Source organism: Sciurus vulgaris, assembly GCF_902686455.1.
Source record: "Sciurus vulgaris genome assembly, chromosome: 1".
NCBI lineage: Eukaryota > Metazoa > Chordata > Mammalia > Rodentia > Sciuridae > Sciurus > Sciurus vulgaris.
This window is the reverse complement of record NC_136461.1, coordinates 55,845,992-55,866,152: the sequence shown is the minus strand read 5'-3', so window position 1 is coordinate 55,866,152 and position 20,161 is coordinate 55,845,992. Positions and strand designations below refer to the sequence as shown.

The window sequence follows — 20,161 nt, the reverse complement described above, 5'->3', positions numbered from 1 at the left end:
GGGAAGAACATGGATAAGAGCTCCAAATCTCTTGTCTTGATCTTAAAAAAAAAAAAAAAAAAAGCCAGAGCCTTCGAAGGGAGGGTGGGATGGGGGTGAATATGGGAGGAACTGAGGCAAAAGGGAAATAAACAACTTTGAAAAGTTGGGGAGGACAGAGAGACAAGAAAAATAGGGAACTTGCTGCTATATATACACAATGTGACTGTCTTCTACTTAAGGAATTGATTTTAAATCAGTAATTAATAATAGTATTCACCCATGCTTAAATCTTAACATGCAACAATGCTTAAATCGTATTAGATGCTGGAAATTCACTAACTGTCTAACTTCTATCAGGGAAGACTGGATTGAAGGGTTGATGCCAACACTCTCAGTGGAGTCAGAAGACTGTTAATACCTGGCACCAGCACATATAGAAGTGTGAACTTGGTAAGTCATTTCACCTCTGAAATGGTTTCATCACCTGTGAAAAGGAGGTAATCACTTACCTAACAAGACGTTGAGATTAAACTATTCCAAGCACTTGTTCACTTGAGAGATGCATTTTCTATTGCATTTTGTGTCAACAGAAAAAGGTTTAAAAATTACCACATATTTAAACACTTACAGTGTTATCAAATATGCTTGAATAAGCCTTAACACTGTAATGCCTTAGTGGGATTTAATATTTTCAACTATACCAATACCAATTAGTTTTAAACATTTTTTTAGATGTTGATAGACCTCTATTTCATTCACTTATTTGTATGTGGTATTGGGAATCGAACCCAGTGACTCACACATGCTAGACAAGAGCTCTACCATGAGCCACAACCCCAGCTCCAATTCATTAACTGAATTTCTGACTTATTTTCCTCCCCTCACCCAAACACCCAAGATGCTCTGAAATATATCTTGAGCACAACTTACGAATACGACGGCCACCTATAAGCTTTGACTTGCAGGATACTAAAGGACAATTAATTGGAATGATTCTAGAAGGGTTTCTACACATTTTTTGGAGGCTTGCCCAGTTCCTAGTGCTGCACTGACAGGGCTTAACAGATCTTAAGCAGCGGTCGGAATGCCTGGGAAAGGCGCGCAACACTCCCAATGTGATATTTCCACTTGTCTTTTTTGGTTATTTCTGCACCCGAGTTCATGTCCCCGTGAGAGGAAGCGCAACATTTCGCCTCACATTAAACAGAAGAGCCTGGATTCGTCATGAAGGGAGGAAAACTCCAGCACCTGAGTAGCTAGGGACTCGCGGCAGATCGGGCGCAGCCTCAGGGAAGCCGGTGCGGCACCCCTTCCCCCCGGAAGTTTGAGAGTCTCAGTAGTAAGGTCTTGGAGTCACCTTGACCCTCCCGCAAAGGTGGAGAAAGTTAGCCCTGAGTCGGAGGCAGGGTGAGTGAAACCGAAGACCGAGCACTTTCGTGAACGAAACGTGCCGTCACGTTTTCCTGCTCTCAGGATAACCAAAGACCTAGCGAGTTTAAGAGTGACAAGAGCAGGTGGCAGGACTCCGCCCACCACCAACCTTCCCCCCTCCGGCTCGCACGCTTTACTCGCGCCGTGAGATCCCGCCTCTCAGGCGCGCGCGAAGAGCTGTCGCGCTGTGCTCGCAGGGAATTGTAGTCCGTGAGCAGGTAGCCGCCTCAAAAGAAACGACTCCGGCCTACATGCCCCATAGTGCCTTGCGGTGCTGGCCGCTCCCGGATGCGTGCCTGGCGCCGGAAGAGAAGACGGCCCCCCTCTCTCGGCCCGGCCATCTTGTGGGAAGAGCTGAAGCAGGCGCTCTTGGCTCGGCGCGGCCCGCTGCAATCCGTGGAGGAACGCGCCGCCGAGCCACCATCATGCCTGGGCACCTACAGGAAGGCTTCGGCTGCGTGGTCACCAACCGATTCGACCAGTTATTTGACGACGAATCGGACCCCTTCGAGGTGCTGAAGGCAGCAGAGAACAAGAAAAAAGAAGCCGGCGGGGGCGGCGTTGGGGGACCTGGGGCCAAGAGCGCAGCTCAGGCCGCGGCCCAGACCAACTCCAACGCGGCAGGCAAACAGCTGCGTAAAGAGTCCCAGAAAGACCGTAAGAACCCGCTGCCCCCCAACGTTGGCGTGGCTGACAAGAAAGAGGAGACGCAGCCGCCCGTGGCTCTTAAGAAAGAAGGTAAAGCCGGGGTAGGAGGTGGGGAAACCCGGGTGGAGGAAAGGAGCGAGGGGACTGCCACTTGCTCCTGGACCTCCGACGGTCCACGGGAGACTTTGCCGCCTGTTTCTCCACGTTTTCCCCACACGACAAAAGCCAGGTCCTGCGAAGGTGCTGAGAGCGTGGTAGTCCCAAGTTCATGCCGCCGCCTGCAAGGTTCGCAGGAGCCACCCGCTTCCCGCCTCAGACTCGGAGCGGGGAGCGTGCGAGCTCGGGGTGCAGCTGGGCTGACGCCTTCCCGCCGGATTCCTTGGCGGGCGAGCGCATGGGGCAAGTGCGGGGCAGCCAGTCGCTTTTAGCAGCTTCTTGTAGTTGCCGAGAAGCTTGGGATCCATAGTTGCTTCCTGGTCAGAACTCTTCCTCAGCGTGCTCCTGTGAGAGCTGGTCTGCTTTTGGATCATACCCTGCCATCTTGTCCCATGATGGCGCGGGGTACCCCAGTAGAAAGCTGGGGGCTCGTAGTTTTCCACTTAAGCCGCTTCTGTGCTCAAGGCTACTGGATTTGTGTAGTAAGATGCTGTTTGGGATGCCACCTGTGCTTTAATGTTTCCTCTTTCTGCTTTAACTCTTACAATCTTATTATAACTTGGCTGTAATGAATTACATTATTGGAAAGAGGAATTTGGCTACGATCGATGAAGCAGAATGCTGAATGAAGACTGGTTATTTCAGGAAATTCTGAGGCTCTCCCTCGTTTCACGATCCAGTCTCCCAACTCTGCACTCATTTTAAGTGGTCTGGCTTGGTCTGGACCTCGTGGGTGAAATGAGTGCAGAGGCTGTCAAACCTTCCCGCAGCACATCTCTTTGGAGTGCAGCTTTTCCTCAACACGTGCGTGGAGCATGGTCAAGATTTTGCAGGCAGTTAGTCGTCCCAGGGCACTGAGTTTCACAAGGTTGTGATTTTTGCATTCTTTCTCGTTGCTGGTTTATTGTGAATGAAAAAGCAAAACAATTGGGGATAAGAAAAAGCGCGCTTCATCAGTAGCAAGTAGGTTGTAGGAAGTACGCTCTGAATCTTTAAAATTTCCTTTACAGTGTTGAAAGTTGAAATTACTCCTTGCTGCCACGTGCTCCTGAAAGGAGTTGTTTCTATTTAGTTTGTGTTAGGTACAGGTTTAGAATTTTTTTTGAAGACCTTTTGTGAGGATTGGAGTGAAAAATCTAGGGTCTGTGAGGTGAATGAAAGGAAAGAATTCCTGTGTTAAAATTACAGACTGGAGAGGAAAAGGCATAGTTGTAGTATTAGAAAGCATGTATACATCTGAGGCCAAGAACGTATTCAGCCAATTAAGCTTTAGGGCAATCTAACACAGTTGAATAAAGCATTTAATTCTAGTGTTAAGGAACTCTGGCTTTTGTGATTATTTACACTATGCTGGTCTTGATCACACTAATTCAAAGAAATTACATGAAAAATCGAGTTTAAACATAAATTTAAGGTGCATCAGATGGATGTGTTCATTTTAAATGTTCAAAGTATGAAACATGATTTAAATACTTAAATAGTTTGGGCCATGAAGGACATCTATGAAACGAGCTCTAAACTGGAAACTAGGATTGTACGTTACAATCGTAATTTGTAATTTTATAATGAGGAATAAGTTTGTTATTCAGTAAGTCATTTTTTTCCTTGGGAAAACTATTCCATATTAACTGTAAACATTTTCCTTAGTATTTCAGAGCATGTGCAGTCTTAACCTGAAGTTGAATAAAACACAAGTTTATAAATGTAGAGAAAATGTTGAATGACAGGTACTGGTTTTCAGAACCTTTCACCTGGCAGTGTTCTTTTATTGAGAATAGACCTGTAAACGAAGTCCCTATTCTTATTACCCTGATCCTGTGTTGTGTGCCTTTGATCACAAGTCCTGATACAGTTCTAGACGTACTTTGTAGAGCTGTTTAATGTTTATCTTATATGAATTTTGTAGTTTGTCTTTTGTGCATTTGAAGAACTTGAGAATTGACAAGGTAGAATGTCACTGAATGTAATCTAGGTTTTAGGTGTATGGAAGTATATGTGTATAATAAGAAGCCTGAAATCAAGGGCAGTTAATTTGTGAGTATAAAGTACCTCAAAAGAAGCTTGCATTTAAAAAAAAAAAAATCCTTTCATTAGGTGAGTTTATTTTTTGTGTTGCTGGGTATCAAACTCAGGGTTTTGTGTGCCAGGCAATCTGTCTACCACTGAGCCATACTAAGTAAGTTTTTTAGATTTTTGTAGGCCTAATGCTGAATATTGGGTGGGGAAGCAAGCCATTGTTCATTTGGGTGTGTTTGGCTTGGATATCATTATAAGGACTAGTTCCATAGCTCCACCCCAATCATTATACTTCTGATGAAATTTATTTAAATGCCTTGGTGTAAGGTCTATATATGTGGTTTGTCCTGAGAGTTGCAGAAATCGGATCTTTTAAGTTTTATTAAAAGAGGTGGATATTTATAGTTTTGTTCTAGTTACAGGCATGTGAGCAGTTGGATGTGCAGTGATGGTATTTTACTTTCTTAGAATCAGTGTGAAGTAACTTAAGATCTTGTAAAATCAGTTTCTCCACTTATTTTTTACTTGAGAACTGACTTGGGAATTATAGCATACCTGAAATTTTAGTCATGTATTTAACCATCAATTTGTTTATTCCTAAGACCACCAGTAATTCATACTAGTTCCCTTGTTGGGTTGTGAACCTCACAGACATTAACAGGAAAACAGTAATAATGGGAAAGATCAGTGAATCTTTCAGCTATCGTTTAGTGCCATAAGTTTCCTCTGTGTGTGCGTGTGCTTGGGCACTGATCCTAAGGTCTTGTACATGCTAACACATGCTCTATCATCCAGCTACACCCCTATATCTTATATGTTGCTTAAAGGGAGTTCTTTTGTGTTTTTTTTTTCCTGATTCTTTGGAAAAAGATACTTTTAAGGACAAACCTGAAAAGAGATCATTCATAAAAGTAAATAACTGAACTATTTCCTAATGGTTACAGACCAGTAACTAAAAGGCTAGTTGCAGGGTATAGGAGTGTATATAGGGGTGTGTGCACACGTGTGTACTTTGTATTTTATACATTTGAAGTAGATGGTACTTTTTCTCTGATTAAGTAGCTGCTTTAAGCTGTATGGATGTTCTTTAGGAGTCCAATTTTGTTTCTTTTCCTTTCAGATTTGTACTTTGATAGAATTATGTCTTTTTATTCTTGGATATTTTCTTCCAGATTATGTAGAATAACATAGTGAGACCTTATCTTTTTTTGAGGGGCCATATCTAGTCAGTGTGTTGATTCACTTGGTTAAAGTCAAAATGAATTGCTTGTCCAAAGTCTATTTTAAGTAAGTTTGTTTATATTTTGTGGTACTACATTTCAAACATTGAGCACTTTGCACATTCTGTGCAAGAACCCCTAACCACTGAGCTGTACTCCTAACCCTAACATTTTTTATTATGAGACTGTGACATTTTGAAAAGAGGAGTAATGGCTGCCCAAATGACTTCCAAGTCAGTTATAGAGAATGCTTGCTGTGTTGGGGGGGTGGGGGTGACAAATTAGATTTAAGTTTAAAATAAGTAGGAATTTTCCTAAAGTACTTTGTTACACATTAGTGATGCCCAATTCCTTTTTAATGGCTTTGGCCTAAATTTTGTATTTGCAAAAATAATTTGCTTCTGCTGGTTATTTGTCCTTTTAGGAATAAGACGTGTTGGAAGAAGACCTGATCAACAACTTCAGGGTGAAGGAAAAATAATTGATAGAAGACCAGAAAGGCGACCACCTCGTGAAAGAAGATTTGAAAAGCCACTTGAAGAAAAGGGTGAAGGAGGCGAATTTTCAGTTGATAGGTAAGATTTTAAAAGGAAGTTTGTTCACATTTTGTTGGCTTATGGTTACGTCTTAACATGAAGCTATAAATTGGGCATAACTGCCAGATAGCAGTGTGACAGATTACTTCTGTCAGTTTTTCAGAGAAACATCTTGAATTGTGTACTTTGTTACACTTAGACCTTTGGATAACAGTTGAAACTTAGATCTTTTGTAATGAAACCCTTCAGTTGAGTGATGGTTAACTTTCCCTCCCTCTCCCCCCCAGATGTTGTTAAAAGGACAATACTAATAACTGTTGATTAATTGCTTATAGTAAAATAAATTACTTGATATGTAGGTTAGATGTATATATTTTAAGTTATTGGTGAATAGCAGTTTCAGTACAGCGAATAACAGTGGAAAGGTATATGCACTGGTAGTGATGTTTACAGAATGCCAAAATAATTTTCTTGGTGGAAGAAGGTTTTCCCACTTCACTGGGAAGAAATAGACTTCATGTATTTAGAAATAGACTTAAATTTTTTAAAGCATGTATTAAATGTTGTGTTATGAGCCAGTACATATGTTCTGTATTTCTGAGCCTTTCTCTTATATTCTGTTATCTTGAAACCTCAAAGTTATACTTTTTAAAATTTGTATTGTAGACCGATTATTGACCGACCCATCCGAGGTCGTGGTGGTCTTGGAAGGGGTCGAGGAGGCCGAGGACGTGGAATGGGTCGAGGAGATGGATTTGATTCTCGTGGCAAACGTGAATTTGATAGGCATAGTGGAAGTGATAGATCGTAAGTCTTATATTGGGTTGTTATTTTATTTTTTTATTTTAATGTGTTAATTTAATAAAAAATAAAATTTGAATTTCTAAAACTAAAGAGTATTATGTTAACTCAGTTTTGTTAGTTCTTTTTCACATTACAGTGGCCTGAAGCATGAGGATAAACGTGGAGGTAGCGGATCTCACAACTGGGGAACTGTCAAAGATGAATTAACGTTGGTATTCTGATTTTTTAAAATAATTTCAATAAAATTGATTCTTTACTAGATGCAAGTTTAAAGCAACTTCTTCTAGAGGTTCACCAACCATACATGTATTAAATTTTATTCCTGAGACAAGAATGTATGCTTTATTTTCAAATCTATTATTATACAAGATAGTGTCTTATAGGATGAATTTGGGTTGTAGTATATTGAATGATCAATATTTCTATACCTAAGGGTGTTACTAATTTTTTGTATGACTATATAGCTTTTCATTGGAGTTACTTGGATGTTCTAATTTCTTTGTGATTTAATAAGTCCTATTTTAACTATTGTACTTTAATCCTTAAGAATATTGATAAGCCAATAAAACTTGGTTTTAAAAGTATGTGAACTAACTTAACCAGTAGTTTATATTGTTTCCTCTTAGATGTCTAGGGAATTTTAGTAGGAAAACTTAATGTGAAAATTTTTATTATTTTGTATGCAGAATCCTTCAACTACATGTAAATGGACCTAGATGCTTTTCTTTTTCTTTCTTTCCTTAGAGAGTCCCCCAAATACATTCAGAAACAAATATCTTATAATTGCAGTGACTTGGATCAATCAAATGTGACTGAGGAAACACCTGAAGGTGAAGAACATCCAGTGGCAGACACTGAAAATAAGTAAGTGGTTTTGTATGAGTTCGTACTGCTATCTAACATTGAGATCAGTCTGAGTTTTTAACCAATAAGATAACTCAGATTTAATACTATAATTTAATGGTTCTTTGATAAAATTTTTTGTTGTCCTCTCATCAAATAATATTTAAAATAGTGCTTTCCACCTAAATGTAAAATAGGCACTAATGGTTTGAAAAAGGAATATCTTTAATGTTATTTCCATTTGATTAGTCAAATACCATTATTGTACACATTAAAAACTTAAGGAATATATATATTTTAGTGAAACCTACTAATCCTAACCTAAAAAATGATTTATTGTAACCTGAGAATGGGGAGAAAAAGGAATTAAGTGCTATGCATCTGTAATTACCTAATTTGATAGAAATGTTTTAGTTCTTAATTTTAAGTAATAGCTGTCCTGTAACACTGAGTGAGAATTACAAGCTAAAGTTGGGGACTTGTAAACATTAGGCTAAATTGTTGGGATAACAGGTACTCATAGTACTTAACTAGCCTGAAGTAATTTTTGACATTTTACAGTTATGCAGTTTGAAATTAATACAAACTAGAATATATGTTGATTTTAGAATTAATTCCATTGCAGATTTTTTTCCCCATTAACATAGAATTTTGGAATATACTCATTGTCATATTGACAAATATAAGAGAAACACAAAGATGAGATGTTTCTAGTTCACTAGCCTTCCCTGCCACCTGCCCCACCTAGCCTTCTTATGTTGATTTTCTGAGTTTAGGCTGAATACTTGGTTTTAAAGTTTTTGTTTTTTCAAAGGTGAAAGTTGTTTAAAAGATTAAAGTTAACCTGATAGAAATAATTTACTTCTGTGGTGGCGCATGGCGCACGCCTGTAATCCCTGCTGCTCTGTAATCACCACAGCTCCAGAGGCTGAGGCAGTAGGATTGTGAGTTCAAAGCCAGTCTCAGCAACTTGGTGAGACCCTGGGTTCAATCCCCAGTAAAAAAAGAAAAGAAATAATTTACCTCCCTAAAAGTTTCTATCAACCCAAGCAGAGATTAATGTGCTAGTCATTTGTTACAGTAAATTGTGATTTAAAGTCTTGGATTATAGATTAAGTCAGTGATTTTTTTTTTTTTTTTTTTTTTTGTAATTTCTAAAAATTTTTACTTGATATGTAATTTTATGTATTTATGGAATTCTGTGGTATTTTAGTACATTTATACAATGTGTGATGATTTGATAAGGATAATTGGTGTTTATTGCTTGAGATATTTATCATTTCTTTGCATTGGGAAGATTTCAAGATTCTTTCTAGTAGCTGTTTTGAAATACAGTTGTTAACTAGTTACATAATGGTGCTATGGAACATTAAAAATTATTCCTCTCATCCCACTGTGTCCCTGTAGCTTCCACATGTAAGTAAAAACATGGAGTATGTCTTTTTGTGCCTTATATATAACAGTCCAGTTTCATCTATGCAACTGCAAAAATCTGATTTCATTCTTTTGTGACTGAATAATCCAGTGTGTTTTACATACCACATTTACTTTTCTTTTATCCATCAGTGGACACATAGTTTGATTCTGTATTTTGACTCTTTTGAACACAGTGCTGCAATAAACATGGGGTTAAAGTGTCTCTGACTTACTGATTCTATATTCCTTTGGATACATACCAAGTAGTGGGACTGCTGGACCTTTTTTTGTTTTCTAGATTATGTCTTTTGGGAGGAACTTCCCCACTGCTTTCTATTAAAGTGTACTAATTTAAATTCCCACTAACCATTTGTGAGTTCCCTTTTCTCTGTATCCTCATCAGCATTTGCTAATTTTTTTCTTGATAATGGCTCTTTTAACTATGGAGAGTTCTTGCGTCTCATTGTGCTTTTGATTTTCGTTTTGCTGATGATTAATGATGATGGGCATTTTTTCATAACTTTTGGCCATTTATATATCTTGAGAAATATCTATTCTTATCATTTGCCCTTGTTTTCAATTAGATGATTTGTTATTTTGATATTGAATTGATAATCATGCACTGCATTCTTTCTCATCCTTTGTTAGGTGAATAGTTGCAGTGTTGCAAATATTTTCTTCCATCCTGTAGGTTGTTCTCTTCGCTCTGATTGTTTTCGTTAGTGTAATAAAATTTCATTTGCCAATTTTTTGTTTTTGTTGCCCATGCTTTTGGGATCATATCTGAAAAAGCTTTGTCTATGCCAGTTTCCTGAAGTATTTCTTCCATTTAAGTCTTTGATCCATTTTGAATTGGTTTTTGAGATTGGGATCTAGTTTCATTTTTCCACAGAGGAAGACTCAGTTTTTCCAGCACTATTCATTGAAGTGATTGTCCTTTCTCCAGTGTATATTCTTAGTATCTGTCAAAAATCAGTTGGCTATAAACATATGGATTCACTTTTTTTAGTTCTTTGCTCTGTTCCATGGGCCATGTGTCTTTTTATGTAGGTCAGTGGTTCTGTGTTCAGAGACAACATACAAATCAATCAGGGAAAGGATGCTGTTTCTACATTTTTCTTTTTTCCAGGAAGAATTGCTCTTATATGAACCACTGTTCATGATAGGGAGCTTTGTATTTCCTGGGTCTGTTGGCAAAAGGCAAAGTTATTTACTATTGAAGGAAGTAGATAAAAATGCATGATGTCAGGAAGTAATGTTTTACACTTGGAGCAGTATAAATTTAATTTATTTAAAACCATGCAGAATCACAATTTTGTATGTAAACAATGAAATTATAATTGGTAAGTTAAATGAACTCAATGTAACATTAAGTACTTTATAATACTCAACATTTCCTTTAAAGAAAGCCTATGTTTGAATCACTTTGATCTGCAAAGATTGTAATTAGTTACCAGAAGGAAATAATGTGTTGACAGGGTATTGGAGACAAATCCTTAGCTCAGTGATAATTGGTGTAAAGAAAATAATGATCACATCAGAGCAGTCTCTACTGTTACTCTAATTTAAGATAAATATTTTTTGGTACCAGGGATTGAACCCAGGGGCACTTAACCACTGAGCCATATCACCAGCCCTATTTTCTATTTTATTTAGAGATAGGGTCTCACTGAGTTACTCAGGGCTTCACTAAGTTACTGAGTTTGATTTTGACCTCACGATCCTCCTGTCAATCCTCCAGCCTCCTGAGCTGCTGGGATTGTATACATGTGCCACTGTGCCTGGTTTAAGACTGTTTTTAGATCCTTGGTTTTTTTATGTGTAAGCTGACAAAATTGAACTCCGTGCCCAAGGTCCCATCAATTAGATGTAAACTTCTAGGAATTTGTCTAACAGGAAAGAGTTGCATCAGGAGAGAGATTTGAGTGCTAAGGCAAACTAAATCACTTGCTATCTTTGGAAAGAAGCTAGATTCCCAAAATAGCAAATGATTTGTTTGGTGACAATTTGAAATTGAGATTAGACTAAAATAATGGATTCCTAGGCCTGTGCTTTGTTTTTGTAAAAAGTGGAAAAACTATAATATAGTTACAACCTGAGAATTACATTTGGAAATAACTTATTGAAGAGTTTTATGAACAGTTTGATTACTGGGGAAACTTTAGTCTTTTTCTGTTCCATATACAAGTTGGTTTGAAAAGTTGGAATAGATTTTAGGATTTGTAGAAATATTTTTTGTTTTACTTTGCTTTACTCAGGGCAAGTTGCTGAAATAAAGAAAGAGGAACATTTAAATGTATGAAGATAAATTGTGTATTCCTCAGTTATTTATACTTTCTCTGATTGACAAACACTGAATTCTTGGTCTCTGTCATGTTACATGTTAGCCATTGGGTTACACACAAAAACTAATACCCTCGTCCTTGGATATGACAATTTTTCTCTAAAAGATTATTAACCAGTCAGCATTAATTGCCTTATAATATGTTTGAGGTATTTGAGTATAAATTATGCCACTTGTCTACCAGGTATAAAATTTAAACATCTTTTCACAGGGAAAACGAAGTTGAAGAAGTTAAGGAAGAGGGTCCAAAAGAGATGACTTTGGATGAATGGAAGGCCATTCAAAATAAAGACCGAGCAAAAGTAGAATTTAACATCCGAAAACCAAATGAAGGTGCTGATGGGCAATGGAAGAAGGGATTTGTTCTTCATAAATCAAAGAGTGAAGAGGTAAAATTAAAATTTGTGGTATTTGAAAATTCAGAAGTGATTTAAACTATGTTTATAGTTTTCACTTTAAATTTCATATAGGTAATATTGTTTGTAAAAGCTTTACATAGGATCATTTCCCCTAAAGGTGTGCCATGTGTTGCAAGAAACTTAGTCCTTTGATTAATCCATAATTTTATTTAATGTGGTACTTTAAAAAAAAAAAAACTGTTAGTGGCTTATCATATAACTTAGAGGGTTTGTTGTTTTTTTTGTTTGTTTGTTTTTAACAGTGCTGGGGATTAAACCCAGGGCCCTTGCAAGCACTCTACTAACTGAGCTATATTCCCAGCCCCTTAGTGTTTTTTAAAACGATACTTTTTTAAAACTTAGTTTTATTAGTTTGAAATGTTGGCATCATATGGTTTAACCTAAAAGGAGCTTCATTTAGTATTTACTTTTTGGGGAGGTACTGGAGATCAAACCCAGGGGCATTCTACCATTGAACTGTATCTGCATCATTTGTGTGTATATGTATTGAGCTAGGGTTTTGTTAAAGATGATAAGACTGGCCTTGAATTTGACAATCTTGCCACCCTCAAGTAGCTGGGATTATAGGCATGTACCAATTGACTGGCTAATATTCACATTCTAAGATTGTCTGTTTATGCCGTATGCAATGGTAAGAATTCTCAGTAAATGTTGTTATTGAGGCATGATCTCTTATGAAGATCAAATGATTAATTGACGAGTCTCCTTTACTTGGGAAACATGGAAACTAATGAAAATATTTGAGAAAGTCACATTGGTAGCTTTTTATTTGGTAGCTTCCATTAAGCCTTGGGGCATGTTCTTACAGGAATTGTCCCAGTGCTACATTCTATTAAGGTTTGTGTAAGTATGGGATCTTGGCCAAAATACTACATTATTTCTTCTGAATTCTGTTCTCTATTAACTTCCTTTAACCTTTTGACATTGTGCTTTTTTGTGTCATAAATCTGACTGTACCAGAAATCCAGAGTAAGCTTAAAGTGTTATGAAGGCATCAGCAACCCATAATAAAAGAAATTGGAAAATATTTTATTTATTTTTAGCGCTGGGGATTGAACTCAGGGCCTGGCACAGGCTAAAAACACAACCTAACCAGAGTCCCTTTGCCCACCAAGTCCTCAGTAAGATCATTACTAAACATAAAAGTTTACTGAACATAACAATGGCAATGAGACAAACTTGGGAAACATGAATATTGAGGTTAAAGATACAAGCGTTTTTTTCTAAGTTTAGAGAAGAGATGGTATTTAACATTTACTCCAAAATGAATAAGTGAAGATATCGTAAGTCTTACAGAAAAAATATTTACAACATCTTTTGTTTTTTTTAAAATCTCGCATATAAAATTGTTAGTGTGTCTGAGTAGAACAACATAAAGATTCCTGATTCAAGAACCATGAACATTCTTGTTAAGGAGAGTGAGTGTTCATTTGAACCAGTTACTGAATTGCCTAAAAAGATTTACCTAGCCTTGTTTAAGACTATTTGTAGTCGTTTTGGGGTCCCAACTGGTCTTTTTCCCATACAAATCTAATTGTAATTTTAGGAACTTTCATTAATATCCTAAAGGTTATGCATATTATGGATATTAAGCTAGGTCTTCTGATTTTAAATACTTTACACTGAGCTTTTCAGAAATAACTAGAGTAGTGCCTCCTTACCTGTGCTTTACTTCCAGAAATACACAATCAGATGTAAATTGCATGTCTTTCTGAATAGTGTAATGGACTCTCACACTTTTCAATTCTTGTTCCAGGGATGTAAATCATCCCTTTGTCCAATGTATCCACAGTGTATACACTACTTGCTAGTCATTCAGTATCCTGTGTATAGGAAAAAACAGTATTTGTAGGATACGGTACCGTTGGTTGTTTTGGGCAACCCCTACCTGATCTTGGGATGTATCCCCCATGGATTGATTGGGGGACTACCGTATTGTACAAGGTAAGTAAGATTAGAAATTTCTAAGAATTACAAAATGTGAAATTGGTAATGAATAACTTTGAAATTAGGACATATATATTATCAAGTCACTCTTAGGTGTTTGTGTCCTTCAAATTGTGCCTTTGTGATATGGATACTTATTTTAAATCAGGCCCTGTGGCATATATGGCTTTACTATTTTGAATATTTAGGCCTTCAAGAGTATTTTATACTACTTTTATGTATCTTTATGACAAATATGAGATGGGGGGAAACATGACTATCCAAAGGAGAGCTGAGTTACTGTGTTACCAATGGAACTAAGGGGTGCTATTCCTTATTGTCATTCTCTAAATGCTCTAGAAAACTGCTAGATTTTTTTTTTCCTATTCCAGTAGTTGCCTTAAAAGGTTAGAGATGTCCCTTGAACATCCATAGTTTTTCTACTATAGTAAGACCCACCAGTTACTTGCTTCTGTGCTCTAGAAACTTCAGAAAACCCAGCTAATGAATTGATACCATTGATTTGAAATAGCAAACACTTAAAAGTATTTGACTTTAATTTGATAGTGTTTTTATGGATTTACATTTGTTTATCCAAATACTTTTACTGCCTTTAAATTGGATTGGCATGGCTTTTGAGTATCAATGATAAAAAGCGTGGATGCAAACCAAAACTTGGTGCTTTTAAAGCATTATTATTAACAGTTAAATGATATTCTAAGTTGCTTAGAAAGAACAAAATGTTAATTTTCTCTTTGGAAAAAGGTATTTGTATTTGGGGGGAAATACCACGTAAATAATGTAAGTAAAGTTCTAGCTAGATTAAAACCCATTCATCCCAAACATACAAGAAATGAGGCAGTAATCGTTGTTAAGATTAAGAAAGTTCCTTTGGTACCTTTAAGATGAGGGTTTTTTTTTTTGTGCGTAGCATTTCAAGGTTCCTCTCTTGTATAAAGTTTGTAGTACTTCACTTGAGTTTGTAACTCTTCACTTACATGGAAGAGCAGTACAGGTTAAGTACCTCTTAACCAAAATGCTTGACTGGAAGTTTAAAAAAAAAATTTTTTTTTTTTAATTTTGGAATATGTATAGACTTTTGATTGAGTATCCCCAACTTAAATCTGAGACTCTCAGATGTTTGTATTCAAAAAGTTCTGAATTTCCGATTAGGAATGCTTAACCTATATTCTGTGTGAATTGAAAAACCTCAGAATTCTATCCATGTCTTTGCCCCAGTTGTAGTTTTGTATAAAGTGTAGATATAGGCGATTCAGCATTATCGCTGGTAGAAACCTTATGTGACATCTATTTGAAGATATTTGTTAGTGATTTCCTTTGGAATATTACTCCAAGGGGTGTATTTAAAATGTACAGATTATACCACTAAAGGTTACCAATCAGTTGAGGATCACCTATAATCTAGAGAAATTTGAGATAAAATGAAGGGAATTCTTACTACAAAATCACTGTCACTGTGTGCAAAGCTAACAAACCCCAGATGGTTGTATCGTTCACACAAAGTAAAGGTTGTATAGTTATCATTTTCAGGAGAAAGCTCATTACTCAAAATTTCCAACGTTACTTTCTTACGCATTACCCAGTGACCTTCACTTAACATTTATTAGGCTCATGCTGAAGATTCGGTTATGGACCATCATTTCCGGAAGCCAGCAAATGATATAACGTCTCAGTTGGAGATCAATTTTGGAGATCTAGGCCGCCCAGGACGTGGTGGCAGGGGAGGACGAGGTGGACGTGGGCGTGGTGGACGCCCAAACCGTGGCAGCAGGACTGACAAGGTAATCTGAAGCCTTTTTCCCTTTCAAATAAATCACTGGCTGGGTCCTTTGGGGAATATAAGAAGTAGAAGCAGAAAAAGAAGTAGACTTGATTTCAAGAATCAACATTTCAAATTATATTTTTGCTTAAAGTACTTATGTGACTTTTTGAATAGTGCTGCCAGTAGATTTAAATTAACCACACTGTATTGAGTTCTTCCTAAGTGCTGGTCATGGTATTATTTGAGGCTTTTTTTATACTTCATTTAATTCTTGTTACTGTGTTGACATCCTTATGGAGGAAATTGAGGTACAGGGAATCAAGGTAATTCTTGGCATTTGCTGAGGTCTACTTGAAATTTCAGTTTGTTTTCTTTAGTAATTCTTCACTGCTTTTTAGATCTCAGTAACTAATACCACATTTGTTTCCATTGTGTAGTTTTTTTGTATGACATGATTGTAAGATCTTTTCTCTGTTTTTGATTTCTTAGTAAACTCTTAATGTGAGAGCTGGGATATATTTTTGATCTTTTGTAATCTCTTCAGTGCCTTGCACAAAACAAGTTCTTAATTTGTAGATGCTCAGGTAATTAGATCTGCCTGATGCAGAAGTATTAGAGAGGTAACCTTTGAAACACCTTTTGCCTTATGGTTGTAAGTAACCTTCCTGAATTCTTAGCACGTGCTTTTTTAAAAAAATTGTATTGAGTCTTTTTTTTTTTTTTTTTGCTGTGCTGGGGATCAAACCCAGGGTGCTGTGCTTGCAAGGCAAGCACTCTACCAACTGAGTTATCTCCCCAGCCCTGTATTGAGTCTTGATTGAATCTGTCAGTGCTTAATTATTATGATGATAAGTTATCAGTGATAATCTATTGAAGTTAAGACTAATATTTTATATATGGCCCTATTGAATGTATTGTTTTTACTTTTGTTATTTGTACTTTAGGCTGTAAATAGCAGTTGGGCCACACCCCTTCCATAATTGGTAAATGTGCTGCCTTTTTTGTGGGGGGTCACCCCCCCCCCAAAAAAAAAAAAAATGTCTTGCTAAGTTGCTAAGGTTGGCCTCAACACGCAATTTCCTGAGATGCTGGGATTAGAGGTGTGCACAGTGGTTCCTAGTAGCTAATTGGTTTTTTGACCAGCTTTCACATTGATGCCTTTCTTACTTTAGCAAGTATTTGGAAAAGTACAAGAATACTAAACAACAAAGTAAAAAAAAATGTGCATATCCCATGTAAATCTATTTGTGGTAAGGAAGGACTGTATAGAGGGAAAAGAGGGGTGGGAGGGGTGGGGGGAAGGGAAAAATAACAGAATGATTCAAACAACATTACCCTATGTAAATTTATGATTACACAAATGGTATACCTTTACACCATGTACAAACAGAGAAACAACATGTATCCCATTTGTTTACAATAAAAAATAAAATAAAATAAAATAAAGAAAACTAAAATAATCCATGCTATTGCTAGGGATGTTTGGGAGTGGTGCCGGGGATTGAACTCAGGGACACTCAAACACTGAGCCACATCCCCAGCCCTATTTTGTATTTTATTTATAGAGATGAGGTCTCAGTGAGGTGCTTTGAACTTGAGATCCTCCTGCCTCAGCCTCCCAAGCTTTATTAGGGAATTTTTATTTCAAACTTGAAATATAGATGTGAACAGTTTAATGGTTTAAAACTTTAACTTCATATGTGTTTTTTGATTAAGGATTTAGATGTTCCCCCAGTTACAAACTGGTTTTAAATATTGGACATAATATTGGTTTAATACCTGCTTTGTGTTTCACACATGGTCAGATTTTTATAGGTTTATATAGAAATTAATGATGAGGCTCACTGTTTTAGTCAGCTTCTTCACTGCTGGGACTAAAAGCTCTAACCAGAACAATTGTACAGGAGGAATGGTTTATTTAGGGGCTCACGGTTTCAGAGGTCTCAAAGGTCTCAATTCATAGATCGCGGGCTCCATTCCTCTGGACTCTAGGTGAGACATCATGGTGAAAGAGTGACAGAGGGAAACAGCTCACATGGCAATCAGGAAGCAGAAAGAGAGACTCCACTCTCCATATTCAAAGATGTTTCCCAAAGTCACACCTCAATTCCCACCTCCTCCAGCCACACCCTACCACTTCAATTACCACTCAGTTAATCTCTATCGGGGATTAAATCACACAACCCATTCATTTCTCCTCTAACTTTGCATTGTCTCACACGTGAGCTTTTAGGGGATACCTCACATCTAAACCATACACTTACTATAAATATTTGTAGAGTTATATGATTTTACTTTTTAAGTAAAAGCTCTGGTACATTTTCCCTAATATTTTAAAGTTTAAGGGGTTTTTTTTAGAGTTCTGTATCTAAATGTTGGCATTGGTAGTGGGTTTATAAATTTTGAGAATTATTAATATTGGTTTATTTCTTTTTCAGTCAAGTGCTTCTGCCCCTGATGTGGATGACCCAGAGGCATTCCCAGCTCTGGCTTAACTGGATGCCATAAGACAACCCTGGTTCCTTTGTGGACCCTCCTGTTCAAAGCTTTTGCATGCTTAAGGATCCCAAACAACTAAGAAATTTAAAAAAAAAAAAAAAAAAAAAAAAAGACTGTCATTCATACCATTCACACCTAAAGACTGAATTTTATCTGTTTTGAAAATGAACTTCTCTTGCTACACAGAAGTAACAAATATGGTAGTCAGTTTTGTATTTAGAAATGTATTGGTAGCAGGGATGTTTTCATAATTTTCAGAGATTATGCATTCTTCATGAATACTTTTGTATTGCTGCTTGCAAATATGCATTTCCAAACTTGAAATATAGGTGTGAACAGTGTGTACCAGTTTAAAGCTTTCACTTCATTTGTGTTTTTTAATTAAGGATTTAGATGTTCCCCCAATTACAAACTGGTTTTAAATATTGGACATAATATTGGTTTTAATACCCGCTTTGCATTTTCACACATGGTCTGCTGGGACATGTAAACTTTGATTTGTCAAATTTTATGCTGTGTGGAATACTAACTACTTTATGTATTTTAACTTAGTTTTAATATTTTTGTTTTTGGGGAAAAGTCGTTTTTCACTTCTCATGATAGCTGTTATATATGCTAAATCTTTATATACAGAAATATCAGTACTTGAACAAATTCAAAGCACATTGGTTTATTAACCCTTGCTTCCTGCATGGTTCATTAGGTTCAAATTATACCTGATACACAATTTCAACTATATTTACTTTCAAAATATGTGACTTTCCCATTTTAAAAGTCAAACTAGACAACTTATTTGTGGAAGTTGTTTGAGCTACTTAACTGTTGATAAACACATCCTGTCAAATGTTATGGGTATGGGATTTCCACCTCCTTCAAGAAGGTGGATGGAATAAGTTAATTTGGCTACTAGGTAACATTTAGACTTCTGTAAAATAAGTGTCTGGCATTTGCTATGATTTGTGTGATATGTCCCCAAATGAGAATGTTACATCTGTAATCAACAACCCTTTTAACCTTTCTTGTTCTGAAGAAACCAAAGGGCACTGGTTAGTATCATAAGATGGGAGAGTCTTTTCAGTTTTTGAAATTTGGAAAGCAGACAGCTTTACTTTATAAGATTGGAACAGCAGCACCATCCATAAAATATAAACCAAAAATCTGAACTGTTAATGAATTTCCTACATTGTTATATTTGGTCTTAAGTCAATAGATGAATATTTGTTCCAGAGAAGGTGATAAGTATCTTTTCCCTCTTCATTAGAAAATTAGGTAATTAATGGATTCCTTGAATGGGAGCATCACCACTTATTAAAACACATGGATAGAATGATCAATAAACAGGTTTTGTAGGATTTTTTATTCTGCCACATTTATTGATTAAACAGGGAGGGAATTTTGTTTAAAGTTTTAAAACTTCTGTCATTTGATTGTCAGTTATTTTCTACCTCTGGTAATGTCCAGCTTTTAAAATATTGGAAATCTTAAATTTAACATGTCTGCTATTTAGTTGATTGGTTTTCACATATACTTCTAAAAGAAAGATTGTACAGTATAAAAGTTATTCATTTGGATTAGATGTATCCAATCTACCTACTAGTCTTGACATCTTAGTAAGAGGTAATTGTTTTTTTAGTGATGGATAAACTTGTGCTGGTGTTTTGGATCTTATGATGCTGAGCATGTTCTGCACTGGTGCTAATGTCTAATATAATTTTATATTTTCAAAAAGACCTGCTACCCAGAGGCAAGTATTAATTTAGTCCATATGGATTATCGACCCCTTTTGAAATTGCAACATACACACTCATTAAGTCAGTGTGTTTTTAGACTTTAAAGGATGTAACTCATTCTGAACATGTTTATAATCTTGATTTCCAGCAACATTATAGAAAACATCTGTTGTTCAGAAACACTTATGTTCCATTTCCTATCAGCCATTGTCACTAGAGAACACAGCAATATCTGGTATGTTGCAAGCTTTCAAGATAGCCTAAACTTGAAAAAGTTGATCCATTAGTTGTATCTGATGGATGTGAATTTGCCTCCTAGTTCACTTTGTGTCAATAGCTAAAACTGTGAACCTAACTTTCTCTTATTGGTGGGTAATAACTGAAAATAAAGATTTATTTTCATGCTCA

At 36.6% G+C, this 20,161-nt stretch overlaps 1 protein-coding gene across 4 annotated transcripts; it reads left to right on the top strand.

The window, feature by feature from the left end:
* Nucleotides 1–1,731: 1,731 nt before the first annotated feature.
* Nucleotides 1,732–20,161, top strand: SERBP1 (SERPINE1 mRNA binding protein 1). Of its 4 annotated transcripts, none has more exons than XM_079103178.1 (8): nt 1,732–2,151; nt 5,878–6,028; nt 6,656–6,796; nt 6,930–7,001; nt 7,583–7,657; nt 11,608–11,785; nt 15,370–15,543; nt 17,963–20,161. In XM_079103178.1, exons 1-8 carry the CDS (start codon nt 1,839–1,841, stop codon nt 18,017–18,019), a joined length of 1,161 nt encoding a protein of 386 aa, XP_078959304.1. In that variant the 5' UTR covers nt 1,732–1,838; the 3' UTR covers nt 18,020–20,161. The 4 variants fall into 4 exon arrangements, with proteins under 4 accessions (XP_078959304.1, XP_078959302.1, XP_078959303.1 ...); XM_079103176.1 differs by having other exon boundaries at nt 7,538–7,657; XM_079103177.1 differs by having other exon boundaries at nt 6,912–7,001.

Excerpts from the sequence above, each read along its gene's own strand:
- SERBP1 (XM_079103175.1), top strand. The coding sequence starts at position 1,839 with ATGCCTGGGCACCTACAGGAAGGCTTCGGCTGCGTGGTCACCAACCGA. Across the intron at positions 2,152-5,877 it reads CGTGGCTCTTAAGAAAGAAG|GAATAAGACGTGTTGGAAGA; the intron begins GTAAAGCCGGGG and ends TTGTCCTTTTAG. Across the intron at positions 11,786-15,369 it reads ATAAATCAAAGAGTGAAGAG|GCTCATGCTGAAGATTCGGT; the intron begins GTAAAATTAAAA and ends AACATTTATTAG.